We start from the raw sequence: 14,242 nt of genomic DNA, 5'->3' as shown, positions 1-14,242 counted from the left end.
GACCAAACCAACCACACGGTTTTCTGGTTTTCCCAACAGTAAGTCTTTTTTTTTTTTTTTAAATATTTATTTATTTATTATGTATTCAATATTCTGTCTGTGTGTATGCTGCAGGCCAGAAGAGGGCACCAAACCCCATTACAGATGGTTGTGAGCCACCATGTGGTTGCTGGGAATTGAACTCAGGACCTTTGGAAGAGCAGGCAATGCTCTTAACCTCTGAGCCATCTCTCCAGCCCCCAACAGTAAGTCTTATATAGCAGTATTATGAAATAAAAGAAACAAAGCATGCTAAAAGTAGTTTTATTTCTTATCCCCCCACTGACTTTGCCTAAAAATATATTGAATATAGTTTTCTTAAAGAAACTAAAAATTTAAGACTATTTTTCATCTTTTTTACATAGGACATTTACATTATTTTCAATAAACAATGCAGTCCACTATGTTCAAGGGTAAGTATAAAAAAAAGTCATTGTCAACTCATTCCTTAAAAAATGACCTCAGTAAGAGGACCGAATTCTAATGTAGGGATCATTTAAATTCCTAGTTCACAAACGCTAGTCAAGGAATCTAACGGTAAGTTGCTGGAGCACCTACAGGACATTCTGCCCTGAAACAAACATCTATGAGAATGTCAGTCCCTGAATACTTCAGCATTTACATCCTAAAAACATGTTAACTACAGTGCTGTCGTTTCCTCCTCTGGAAAAGGGTGGATCTCCCTGCAGTGTTCCGAAGGGAGCTAGTCTTCTTTAGTAGGAAATACCGCAACACCATCTAGTGGTTTGGTAGTTACTTTCCTGAATGCTTAAATTCCAGCAAAGCATTATTTTGCAAAAGTTCCTTTAGTCCAAACTCAGTACCTCTGTTTGGATCTCTCTGTAGAAGAACTCTTTGTTCATCCATTCTTTTAGCTTGAGAGCGTAAAATGAGGCTAAAAAAGTCTTCATCGGGGACAGTTGGCCCCTTGGTGGCAGCAGGTGGTGGAGCACATCTCTGATCATCTAATCTGGACCCCTAAAGATGGAGAGGAATGAAAACATAATGACCAGGGAGGACAGTGCCAGGCTGTGGCGTATGTCTGTCACCAGTTAGATCTATAAGCATTCTTTTTGGCTTTTTTCAGACACTTGGCTTAAGAACAGAAACTTGATAGAATGGGAATATAGTATACTATGTAGAAATGGGCTTCACACGTACATTGTATCATACTATTACAACTGGTCATATAGTATACTATGTAGAAATGGGCTTCACACGTACATTGTATCATACTATTACAACTGGTCACAAGTAATCTGATGCTAAAATGCAAGGTCAACTGTCCAAAAGTCCCAATGACAGTTGCCCTCTTATCAGTCTTTACAGGTGTTTGTATATAACATTTCTAGAATGACCTAGGCCAAAGGCCAACAAACTATAATTACTAGATTATATTTTTGAAATATACTTTTGTGCCTACTTTTGAAGCTGTTCAACCCAGAGGGGTATTCAACTGTGTACAGAACAGATGTCCCCAATCACTCCCCATCCTGATCACCCACTGCCCCTTCACCCTCTTCACACCAAGTACCATTGCCTGTCTGTCTCTCTAGCACAATATACACACTTGGCCTCTATCTTCCCAATAAGACGCAGGACCCTGCAAAAGCAAGAGCATCCTTGATATCCTAAACTGAGCCTGTAACATCAGTGGTGTTCAGAATGTAGGTAAGTAAGTAAGAAGGGCCTGATCCTCAATGAGCCCTTCACAAGAATTTGAATACTGCCCGAGCTGCTCTACAGATGGAGTGTGTGTGTGTGTACACGTACTTGACACTTTACAAGGATGTCGAAGAAGTCTTCATCGGGCTCTTTCTTGTCATTTGTCACCAGGCGCTCAAGTACAGACTGATTGTTGTTTTTTGTCAGACGGAGCCCTGGCAAATTACTGAAACTGGCCCTCTGGTCATCCAGGCGGCGGCTCTGTGAGCTGGCAAGAAGATCTAAGAACTCATCTGTGTTGGGGGACACCACAGAAACAGATGGTGCTGTGGACAGGTGGGAAAGAGAAACACGTAAATATTAAATGCTGAAACACCTGTATGCATGCCGTCTTCCCCACCTTGCTCTCCTGCAGGGCACTGTCGCTGCTGTGGCCTTTCCAGGGCTTCAGCTTCGCCCAAAATAACTGAGGTACGGGCTGGGTTTCAGAAGTAAACAAATGGTGTTAGTTTTTTTCTTATATAATTTTATCTAATGTTTGTTTTCTTTCCATGATCAGGACGGAAATCATTTAGTTAAAGAGAAAGACTGGTCAATCTTATATTGTTTTTTGAGATAGGGTTTCTTCTCTGTGTAGCCCTGGCTATATCCTGGAACTCACTCTGTAGATCAGACTGGTCTCAAACTCAGAGATCCATCGTCTGCCTCTACTTCCTGAGTGGTGGGACCAAAAGCATACACTACCACCTCCTGGCTGAGACTGGCCAATATTAATTTATGTGGTAGAAATCATCTTTTAGTAGCGAAATATGAGTAATGTATTTTAGGCTTCTGAATTTTAGATATGAAATATATGCCTTATTATTTGTATATGCTCTATAAATCACTGCCTTGTATGTGTGTGATGCTGCAGACAAAAGGGCCTACTACTCACCAGGCAGATGCTCTACCACTTAGTGAAGCCCTCCCTGACTCAAGAAGAAAGGCTGCTGCTATCTAATAGCCCAGGCTGGCTTGGAATTCACTTTAATATCCTGTCTCAGTGCCTCATGCTAGGATTATGGGATCTCTTACTGTATTTCTATAACAAGAAGTATGGGAAATGACAGCACCAAAGACAACTATTAAAACTGGGGAAAAGCAGGCATTGATGTGCCTGTAATCCCTGCACTTGGGAGGGAAGCAGGAGGATCGGGACTCCAAAGCCAGCCTTGGCTATGCCTCAGATAAGTGACGAAAACTGAAAGAGCAGCAGAGGAGGCTTACCTTTCCCCACCTTGGGGGTGGCAGAAGCTGCTGCTGTGGGAGCTGCACGACAGTTCTCCTGTAGGCAGCACCTCTGGTCATCCATCCTGTTGCTCTGAAATCGCCGTAGTAAGTCAAAGAATCCTTCATCTCCAATACTGTCTGCACTGATTTTCTAAAACAGAAAGTCTAGTATGCTTAATTATTCCTCCTTTATCCTCAGCTCATCCGTGAACATCATGATGTAATCAGTTGCGAAAGGGAAAGGATAGATATTAAAAACAAAAACTGGCCTTTTAAGCCGGGCGGTGGTGGCGCACGCCTTTAATCCCAGCACTCGGGAGGCAGAGGCAGGCGGATCTCTGTGAGTTCGAGACCAGCCTGGTCTACAAGAGCTAGTTCCAGGACAGGTTCCAAAACCACAGAGAAACCCTGTCTCGAAAAACAAAAAACAAACAAACAAACAAAAAAAAAAAACTGGCCTTTTATTTTCAAAAAGAATTCGAGTGGCAATGTTGGTAATAAAGCGCTCCCATACTAACCCTACAAGAATCACTTAATTTGTAACTTTTAATTCCTGTATTTCTTAGGCCAAAGTAATGTATCTGAAGCTTAGCTTGGACACTCAACTATGATCCTAGTTTCTTACAAACTGAGGCAGGAAGATCACAAAGTGAAGGGCAAGTCTGGCCAACTTGGTGAGTGTCCCAAATAGAATCTAACAGAAGTTCTGGAGATGCAGCTGTAGCTCCGTGGTGGATTACACAGCTTGTTCAAGGCCCTAGATTTAATCTCCACTACAAGAATAAAACGCCTCAGTCTTCAGCGTGCAGTCATGCCAGCTGGCGGTGGCGCTGTGATCTGAGAAATGCAGACCTAGGTGGGTGGAGCCACTGCATGCCTAGGCTACATGCTAGAGTGCAAACTGCCTGTGTGCATGAGGTCTCGTCAGAAAGAAATGCCACTCTGCTGTATGAGCAATACGGAGTTACCCCAGGCTCAATGACTCCGTAATAGGATTTAAGTAAGTTAATTTTTGTAAACTAACAGGAAAAGCAAGTGTATTTTCCTAACATGACAATCTCCACAGTGTTTTCCATGTGGGGACACCAGAGCTAGGGATCAAACGCATAAAAAGACCCTGGAAAAAAACTTCAATTAAGTGTTTGAAGGGAGGAGGGGGTTTGGAGTGGTCCAAACCTGAATAGTGTATGTAATGTCTAATACAAGCAATTGATTTTCCGTAAGTACTGCAATAAAGGTATATACATACAACATGTTATAGTCCTAAGAAGGGAGTAAGTAAACTAGCTAAGGTCTCATGTATTTGTATTGGCTCTTTTAAAAATGAACAGGCATTTGCCAGTTGGAGATGTTCTGTACTGATAAATATGGTTCCAAAGGTTTGTTTACAGGACAGTGGACGGAAAGGCAGAGGTGGGTTAAGAAAGCATCTGCCTTTGTAGGCAAAATACTAAGTTCTCAACTTCAGTGGCCGTGCAGCTAGCGATAGGCAGTTCTGTACAGATGCCTCATGATCCAGGCAGCAAAAGCGAAAGCAGAGGGAGATGAAGTCTAGAGAAGAGACTGTAAGTACCAGATGAAGACTGCGGAGGGGGAATTTTCTAGAAGAGACATACAGATTTGAAGAACAAAATGATGAGGGGTGGGTAAGACAGGAAAGGGAATCTAGAGGAACACCAGCTCTGGGGGACAGCACAGGACACCCTTTAAACGAGACAGAAAGAATAGGAGAGGTAGGAGGTAAGCTGGATCGGACATCCAGAAATGAAGTGCTTCCAAACTATAGTCATACCTTATCATCAAGACCTCGTTCTAGGCGCAAAGGGCCTGTAATTTACAATTCTGAACATCAAAAGCAGCATGGGTGAGGAAGACCTTGTCTCAAGAAGTTCAAAATGGAAACAAAAAACCCACAGTAGGTTTCAAAAGTACACACAATTTAGCTCGGTTCAGGTGTCTGCGGAACATAGCCTGGAGCCCTAGTTCTGATGCATCCCTGGCCCATCTGTACAAAGCCCCGTAATTCTTCCTTTTGTTAGCCAAAAACCAAAGAGAGGTATACAGTCATCAGTGGAATTTTGATTTAAAAAAAAAAACAAAACAAAAACAGACTTTTTTAAAAATATCCTCATTGACTGAAAATGGGACTCAGTGAAGAATGTTCTGGTTCTCTATCAGGATACAGAGGAACTAGTTAGAGAGTTCTTTGATACTGATCAATAAGCCTTTATTTTAGAGTAAGTTAAATTCAATAAACTGATATACTTAATGAAAACGCAGTTATGGTTTCAGTAATAGGATGAGATAAAAGCTGATGTTACTAAATACTTTTTTTTCCCGTCTATTTAAAAATCCACTAGGTCTAGTGCTGTGAAAATGACTAATTCATTAAAAATAAAACCCTTGAATACCTGAATTCACTTTGTTCTGGCTTCAAGCACAAAATAAGTAAACAGTGCTTTTGCCACAGTGACTTAAGTAGTAATAACTACTGTCCAGAACAATGAAGCAGTTTATTCCAGAGTAGGTCCCAGCTGAGAACCAGGAAGACAGAGACCCATCCTCTGACTGATACATGTATTACTTGTTTATCAATGATTCAGTGTGAACACAAGAAAACTAAAGTATCACAAGTGGGCACTTAACATACATCCTCCCGGGTGATACCTTCTGAGGATTTGGGGCGCGGTGGTCAATGGAGTTGCTGGCATCCTGAAGAACTTTAGTGCCGGTGCTGCCTTTGTACTTCTTCCCCTTCAGCCTGCTGACAAACAGCAGCTTTGCAGAGGGCTTGGCAAGAAGAGGCTTTTGTTTAGCAAGAATTTCACTGTTCCAGTTTGGGACCTGCAAGTTGTAGGTGGAAAGCAAGGCATGAAAACCCCAGTTTACAGCTCACAACCAGTGTGGGAGAATTAGAGATCCATGGCTGGCATTTTTGTTACCAGACAAGGGGTCTCATGTAGCTTTCCTGGAAATCACTTTGGCCATGAGCCTTATGCCTCAGCCTCAAATGTTTGATGAACCCATTCAACAAATTCAACAACACACACCATATAGTATCTAGCATCCTGTAAATGCTTTTATGAACGCTAGAGTAAAAAAACACAGTTTACCCAAATCCTTTGAAAATACATTTTGAATGGTCAGAGAAGCCTGTTATTCTGGCTGTAAATTACATAAAAATCTGTCACAGCTAGAAACTTGTAAGGATATGTAGAATTTTTTTTTTTTTGTTTTTTTTTTTTCGAGACAGGGTTTCTCTGTGGTTTTGGAGCCTGTCCTGGAACTAGCTCTTGTAGACCAGGCTGGTCTCGAACTCACAGAGATCCGCCTGCCTCTGCCTCCCGAGTGCTGGGATTAAAGGCGTGCGCCACCACCGCCCGGCTGGATATGTAGAATTTTTAATTAAAAGTTTATAATACAAATAATTTGATAAAACTAATGATTTCACTAATATGAAATAAATTCTCGGTAGACAGAAATCACACATACTCCCACCTCTCTCACACAATGAAAACTATTTTTAATGAATGGATTCCTCTAGAAACTTTTAAATTACATTTGTTTACTGAGTAGAGGTCAGGGTCAACTTATACATTTGTTTACTGTGTGTGTCATGACATACACGCACAGATCAAAGGACAACTTGTGGGACACAACCTGTCTCTAGGTTATGAGGCTGAGCGGCAGGCACCTTTACACAGTGAGCCATCTCACAGGCCCACATTTTGGAACATCTTGTTAAAATTTTAAAAAAAAAGATCTTAGATATGGACTTTTAGAGGCTAGTTATGCAGAAAGTATCAATAATATATAAGCCATATGCTACTTAAAACAGCAGAAGAGAAAAGCACTTAAGGGGATGCAAAGATGAACTTCTTCACATATGGTGCCCATGCTGGCCTCCAACTTCAGTCCTGCCTCAGCCTCCATGCTAGGGTTGCAGATGCAGCCTGCTATGCTAGGGTTGCAGGTGCATGCTACCATGCCCAGCTGAAAGATGTTCCTGATGTATGACTGCTGTATAGGAAACAGCATCTATAATATTCAAATGAATATTGGACAATTATTAATATCTGAAGTTACTATGGGGATGGGAAATTACTGATTCTTTTGATTCTTAAAATTTTTTTAAAAAAATATTTATTATGTATACAATAGTCTGTCTACATGTATGCCTACAGGCCAGAAGAGGGTACCAGACCTCATTACAGATGGTTGTGAGCCACCATGTGGTTGCTGGGAATTGAACTCAGGACCTTTGGAAGAGCAGGCTATGCTCTTAACTGCTGAGCCATCTCTCCAGCCTGATTATTATAATTTTTTAAAGTTGCTATAATGAATCTGTTTTATAAGAAAGTACTTTATAATCCTGCAGAGGAAGAGGAGAAAGGAGTATAGGAGCCAGAGGAGTCAAGGACATGATGGGACAGCGCACACACAATCACCTAACCTGGCCTCATAGGGACTCGTAGAGACTGACAAAGAGCCTGCATGAGACTGACCTAGGCACTCTGCACATATGTTACAGTTGTGTAGCTTGGTCCTCTTGGGGGACTCCTAACATTGATAACAGGGGCTATCTCTGACTCTTTTATAGGCTTTTGGGACCCTTCTCATACTGGGTCGCCTTGCCTAGCCTTAATATGTAGGGGAGTGCTTAGCCTTCCTGCAACTTGATATGCCAAGTTTTATTGATACTCATCAGGAGACCTATCCTTTTCTGAATGGAGAAAGAAGAGAAGGGAATTGAGGATGGGGTGGGGGAAAGGAACTGGAGAGGGAGGGAGTCGGAGGGAAGTGTGGGTGGGGGCTATAGCCAGGATGCAAAGTAAATAGAAAAAAAAAAAACAAGTACTTTGTAATAAAGGCAGCAGAGGGGAGGCCTATTTCAACCATGTGAGTTAAGCTGAATGAGAGTGGAAATAGCCTTGATTTGTTCTCTATGACATCCTTCCAATTTCTCTTCTCTGCACCTGCTGGGCAGTGGTGGTGTGCACATTTAATCCCAGCACATGGGGGAAGGGACAGAGGCAGGTGGATTTCTGTGAGTTTCAAGGTCAGCCTGGTCTAGAGTGAGTTCTAGGACAGCCAGAGCTACACAGAGAAACCCTGTTTCAAAAAACAAAAACACACACACACAAAAACAAACAAACAAACAAACAAAAAACAAAAACACAGGAAGGATGCATCTTGAATAAAAGGTACTTCGGCTAAAAGGCGAGGAAAAGGTCCTGCAGTACTAGAACTTGCTGCTTGAGTCTCAGAACCACAAGAAAGTCAGCAGTAATCATAGCTCTCCACAGGGATGAGAAGTTGGGGGAGCACGTGACAATCAGCCAGCTAGCTTGGCTCTTGAGTGCAGAAGAGGGAGGAAGAGAGGGGAAGAGGGTGCGGTAGAGACGTCTCAGAATGCAAGGTGGGGGCAGGTCACATGGCTCAGTGGGGAAGCTGCTTGCAGCCAAGGCTAATGGCCCACACGGTGAAGGGAGAGAACCAACCCATACAAGTTGTCTTCCGACTTGTGCACCCACTGGCACATATGAATGTTTTCTTTATTAAAAGGTGGAAGAATAAAGTAGTTTCCTGACTTCTACACACGTGGCCTGGAGACACATGGGCACATACATGTTCACACACAAATAACTTTGCAGTGATGTTGCTATATGTAATTGCATGGCAAGAAGTATTGTTCTTGCTTTTAAGCAATCTGGTATCCTTTCAATTAAGAATTTTGAGGGGGAGGTTTGAGACAGGGTTTCTCTGTGTAACTTTGGAGTCTGTTCTGGAACTCACACTGCAGGCCAGGCTGGCTTTGAACTCACAAAGATCTGTCTGCCTCTGCTTCCTGAGTGCTGAAATTAAAGACATGCGCCGCCACGACCTGGCTAAAACCTTTTTAACAAGGAAAACAGTTCAAAATAGCCAGTGTGCTATATATGTATATGTGTGTGTGTGTGTACACACATATATGTATATATCTCACATGACGGCATGCTGTATTCACTCCTTTTGCACTGGTCTGTTCTGGTTCTATTTAAAAGCAAAAGTGATATCCACATAGGACAAGGCTGATATGGGATGTCCCTCTGTATGCTGTTCTAGTACCATTGGGTAATAAAGAAGCTGCTTTGACTTATGGCAGGGCAGAATATAGCTAGGCAGGAAATCCAAACAGACAGGGAGAAACAAGGTGGTATCAGACAGATGCCAGCAGCCACAGGAGAAGCAAGATGAGGGGTTAAAAAGCCACGAGCCTTGTGGTAAAATAAAGAATTGTAGGAAGATAAGGCCTACAAGGCTGAGAGATGAGCCAACCTGCAGTCTGCCTGAGGGCCTAGCAACAAGTGCTGTCAGAGGTCCTGATGGTGCCTCGCCAATGATGGATGGACATGCAATGTCAGTGAAGGGGAACGCAGCCTGGATGCTGGGAGGAGAGCATACAAGGCTCTCCCCATTACTGAATAAACGAGTCTGCCATTTGCCTTTTACCTGACTCCCAATGTCTATGCCATTGACACCGTGCCTTCTCACCTGCTCCCCCAAGGGAGCCGTTAGGACCTAGCAACATCAGGTGCCCAAGCAGGGACTTGAACCCTGGACCCTCAGATAGAAATGGGTTAATTTGAGTTGTAACAGCAAATTAATAATAAGACTGAGCTAATAGACCAAACAGTTTATAATTAATAAGCCTCAGAGTGGATATTTGTGAACTGGTAGGTAGGAGAGAAACCTCCAGTTACACAAGGCTTAACCTTTTTTTTTTTACTTAAAAAGTTACTGAAATACTGTTACAGTTATGGAAATTTAAAACATAAACCTGCCAACCTTTTCTGGTGTTAACTTCATAAGTTCCATATTTTCCATACTGTGTCTTCGTCCCACCTTGGAGCGTGAACCTTTGTAAAAAAAATAAATAAATAAAATTAAAAAAATTAATTCAAATAAGACCAGGGAGTCCTTCAGAACACAAACTTGGCATCGCTACATGATTCCACTCTCACATCTGATCCGCAAACCCTCGTGGAAGGAGCACAACATTTAAAAAGAGTAATTATTTTCCACACAACTTAAAAATAGAGTCCCTCTAAAACGCTTTGATGTCAAAAGCCACATTCTGGCTGCAAGCGAACCAGTGTGGTTTCTAACATTACCCCTTGATTTAGAAAAGGCATTTTATAATAACTGGTTTATATTCCCTGTGATGCTTCAAAGAAACCCAAACATGTTGTGGTCTAAGTGAGTGAAATCACGGGAAAGCTGAAGGCCTTCAGTCTTGAGAGAATTAAAAATAACACCCTGGTTCCACACAGTTTCCCAAGTTTCCTGTTTCCAGACAGGTTCACCGTCAGGACACAAGCCAGATAGAAGTCAAGTTTCAAAAAACCAGCTTTTGTTCATATTGCTCAATATTAAGTACAGAGTTTCTGTAACCAAACAAGCCTTTAAAAATTAAGTCGTATTTTTTCTAAAAATTTATTTCATGGGGGCTGGAGAGATAGCTCAGTGGTTAAGAGCATTGCCTGCTCTTCCAAAGGCCCTGAGTTCAATTCCCGGCAACCACATGGTGGCTCACAACCATCTGTAATGAGATCTGGTGCCCTCTTCTGGCCTGCAGACATGCACACAGACAGAATATTGTATACAAAATAAATAAATAAATTTATTTCATGTGTATGGATGTCTTGCTACATGCATGTCTGCACCATGTGTGAATGTCTGGTGTCCCAGGAGGCCAGAAAGGCGTGTCTAGTTCCCCTGGAATTAGGGTTATAGATGAAGTGAGCCACCTTGTGAGTGCTGGAAACTCAACCCAGGTCCTCCAGTAGAGCGGCCAGCCCTTAAAAGCACAATATACCTAGACATGGCATTGCATGCCTGTTAGCCTCACTCTGGTGGCTGAGTCCGGAGGATACAGTGACTTCAAGGCTAGCCTGGGCTACATAGTAAAACCTTGTTTAAAACAAAACAAGGAAAACAAAACTACTGCCAAGTACAAAAGGACATAATATAAAGCATAGCTGATACCTAACATCCAGATTTAAAATATGAACATATAAATTTGCCATCGTACTTTCTTTCCCCAGGGCTAGAGATCCATCCTTGACCTTACTCATGCTACATAAGCATCCCTCCCACTAAGCCACACCCTTGCCACAGACCTTTTACCTTAAGCACATCTGATCCAGTATTAGCACAGCTCCCTCCTTATGGTACTTTTTGTGTTGTGAATCCTTTTCATCCTTTTATTTTCAGTTTTACAACATCTTAGTATTTTACGTATTTCTCTTATTAGTAGATTGGATCTTATTTTCTCTAATTGGATACTCTAAAATGAAGCATTTGTATTTAAAAGAATTATAGCTCCATTTGCATTATCTGGGCTATTTTCATATTTATTATGCTTACTAGTAAATTAATTGATTTTCTGATCTTGAATCTGGTTGAATCCCTGATTGATTTTTCATTATTTAAAGAATATGTTATGGGGCTGGAGAGATGGCTCAGAGGTTAAGAGCACTGACTGCTCTTCCAGAGGTCCTGAGTTCAATTCCCAGCAACCACATGATGGCTCATCTGTAATGAGACCTGGTGCCCTCTTCTGGTGTGTGGGCATACATGGAAGCAGAATGTTGTACACATAATGAATAAATAAATTTAAAAAAAAAAAGAATGTTATTAGTTGCTGTGATCAGAACCATGTAGATGAAACTTTACATATTTAATGAGAGCAGGAAGTCCAAGAGCAGAGCGTGTTGTAATTAATGGCACTGGTTACTCTGGGTTCTGTAGTTGCTCATGCTCTGTTAAAACCCGTTTGCTTTAAACACTCTCCCGGATTTGTTTTGAGGATTTTTGAACCTTTATTCATGAGTGAAGCTGGTCTGTAAGTTACTTTCTTGTACTGTTTATTTCTAGTTTAGGTATCAAGGTTGTAGGATTCTCAAGCTGATGAACTTTCCCAGTTTTTCAGTTCTCTGCAAAATGCAATGGTTATATACTCTTTGAACATTCAGTAGAAACTGTTTACTGAGTTTGGATCGTCCCTCCTCTGTACCCTGGGTATCTGAGCAGGATATTCTCATGGTCTGGGCAGTCATAAGTGGGAGGCAGTTTCCAGATCATGAGGGAAGTCCACCTGCACTCCGGTTAGTGTCCTGTTTAACTTGGATGTGTGACCCCATCAAAAGGTGGCGACAACTGTGAGCTTCCATGTCTCCTAGTGAGAAGACTTTTAATACCTGACCTAATTTTTTTTATGATTTGTTATGTTTCTAGAAATAGGTATTTCTCCTAGGTTTTGAAATAGATTCCTCTAAAATTATACTAAGCCATTCACCTTTTCAATCTGTACATCTATTTTGAGTGCTCCCTCCTTTCTTTTTCAATTTCTCTTTATAAAAATAATCTTGTAGATTTGCTCACCTTTAAGAACCAAATTTAACTTTAAAGAAAATCTTCATTGCATTTTGTCTGAGTATAACTTTAAAGAAAATCTTCATTGCATTTTGTCTGAATATAGACATGCATGCACAAAGTTTTAAAAAAATTCTTTTAAATACAAGTTTTGCTGAAGAACCACTACAAGTAACATGCCACAAAAACGGAAGTACAGAGGGGTAGAGAGGACCTGAATTCAGTTCCCACATCTACACGCTGGCTCACAACCACTGTAATTCCAGAGTTAGGGGCCCCAATGCCCTCTTCTGACCTCCTTAGTCTCCAGACACACATGTGGGCAAACACACATGCAGACAAAACATCCAAACACATAAAATAAAAAATTTCATTGAAACACTATATTTTCACTGTAACTTCTAAGTTAGATTTAATCTTATTTAAGAATTCCTCAATCTACAAGTTATTTAGAAGTGTGCTTTTAAGTTTTCAAATGGATGTTCTATGTTTCCCTGTGTGTGTGTGTGTGTGTGTGTGTGTGTGTGTGTGTGTGACAGTACATGAGGCTTGGTCCTTGTGCAGGCTATGGGCAAGTGTTCTGTGTCACTAAGCCACACCACAGTCCTCTTTAGTTTTTAGGCCAGGATCACTGAGTTGCCCAGCCTGGCCTTAGATTAGTAGTGGGATTTAGAGGTGTGTGTCACTAGGTCCAGACTTCTATGCTACTTTTTCTTGATACTGATTTCCAACATAATTGCACTGTGCTGAGGACAGACTATCTGTGAGATACAGAGCCTCTATATTGGGTTTAATTACAAGGGTTTAGGGTTAAACTTTGATTACAAGCTGTGAAGTGATCAGCATTTATATTTCATGAAGTCCATGTTTTTCATTTCTTAAAAAAGATTTTATTTTCATGTATCTGCATATGTGTCCTGTGTTAAGTATGTACCTGTGAGTGCAGGAACCCTCAGAGGCCAGAAGAGGGCTCTGGATGTCATGTAGGTGCTGGGAATGGAACAGGATCCTCTGGAAGAGCAGCTAGTGCTTTTAACTGCTGAGCCACCTCTCCAGTCCCAAGAATTTTCCTCCCTTTCTAAAAAGTTCTATTGAAGGCACTGAACTAGGATATGGACTAGAACGAAAAAGGATAAATCTGTTCCAGCGGTAGATGGTGAATAGAGAGGGAGGCAGAGAAAGGGGAGGCTCTGGAGCCAAGCCCTGGGCATTAGGGATGTACTGGATGGGGATGAAGAGCAGAGAACCCCGCAGGTGGAGTGACCAGCTGCAGGAAATACTGCCAAGGAAGCGTGTGACCTTGAGAAGAGGCGCCAGGCTAGCAGTGCAGGCTGGTGAGTGGGTTCCGATGGCAAGAGGAGGCAGAGGAGACGCTAGAGGGTCTGGAGCTAGGGCTCGTGACAACATGTGACAGTTTTAAAAGATGGGAATTCTTACAACATACCGACTTACAAGTTAAACATTGGGAAACTATTCAGTTACAATAATTGATTACAAAGCACATTGCAATTTATTACACCCCCACTTCAGAATCTTTTATGAAATGTTCTTTGCTATCCTGCAATTATCAGGACAGACTTCCCGCCATTATCTCTGAGTTTAGAGAGGAAAACTCCAGTGACAAAGCTAATTTTTTCACTGGCTTTCAAGTATGAAATGTGTCAGTGTTTTCCAGACCAAGATTTTCAGTTTTTAATTTTGTATGTGGGTGTTCTGACTGCACATATGTCTGTCCACCACTTCTGTGTCTGGTGCTGAAGGCCAGGAGGGGAACAGAACCCTTGGAACTAGAGTTACAGCTATGAGCTGCCATGAACTGGGACTTGAACTCAGGACCTCTGGGAAAGCATCC

At 41.7% G+C, this 14,242-nt stretch overlaps 1 protein-coding gene across 2 annotated transcripts in view; it reads right to left on the bottom strand.

The window, feature by feature from the left end:
• Positions 1–289: 289 nt before the first annotated feature.
• Positions 290–14,242, bottom strand: part of Gpsm2 (G protein signaling modulator 2) — a 45,220-nt gene continuing 31,267 nt past the window's right edge. For both annotated transcript variants that reach the window (XM_041657480.1, XM_041657488.1), the window contains 5 exons: positions 9,802–9,872; positions 5,641–5,817; positions 2,971–3,124; positions 1,813–2,030; positions 290–1,017 (listed from right to left, as the gene is read on the bottom strand). In XM_041657480.1, coding sequence (XP_041513414.1) covers positions 793–1,017; positions 1,813–2,030; positions 2,971–3,124; positions 5,641–5,817; positions 9,802–9,872 — 845 coding nt within the window. In that variant the 3' untranslated portion in view covers positions 290–792. The remainder of the gene's footprint in view (positions 1,018–1,812; positions 2,031–2,970; positions 3,125–5,640; positions 5,818–9,801; positions 9,873–14,242) is intronic.

Source organism: Microtus oregoni, unplaced genomic scaffold, assembly GCF_018167655.1.
Source record: "Microtus oregoni isolate MIOR12 unplaced genomic scaffold, Mior012 000000F_ref0000247, whole genome shotgun sequence".
In the NCBI taxonomy this organism is placed as follows: Eukaryota; Metazoa; Chordata; class Mammalia; order Rodentia; family Cricetidae; genus Microtus; species Microtus oregoni.
The sequence above is the reverse complement of the archived record's forward strand: the minus strand, read 5'-3'. Positions and strand labels throughout refer to the sequence as shown.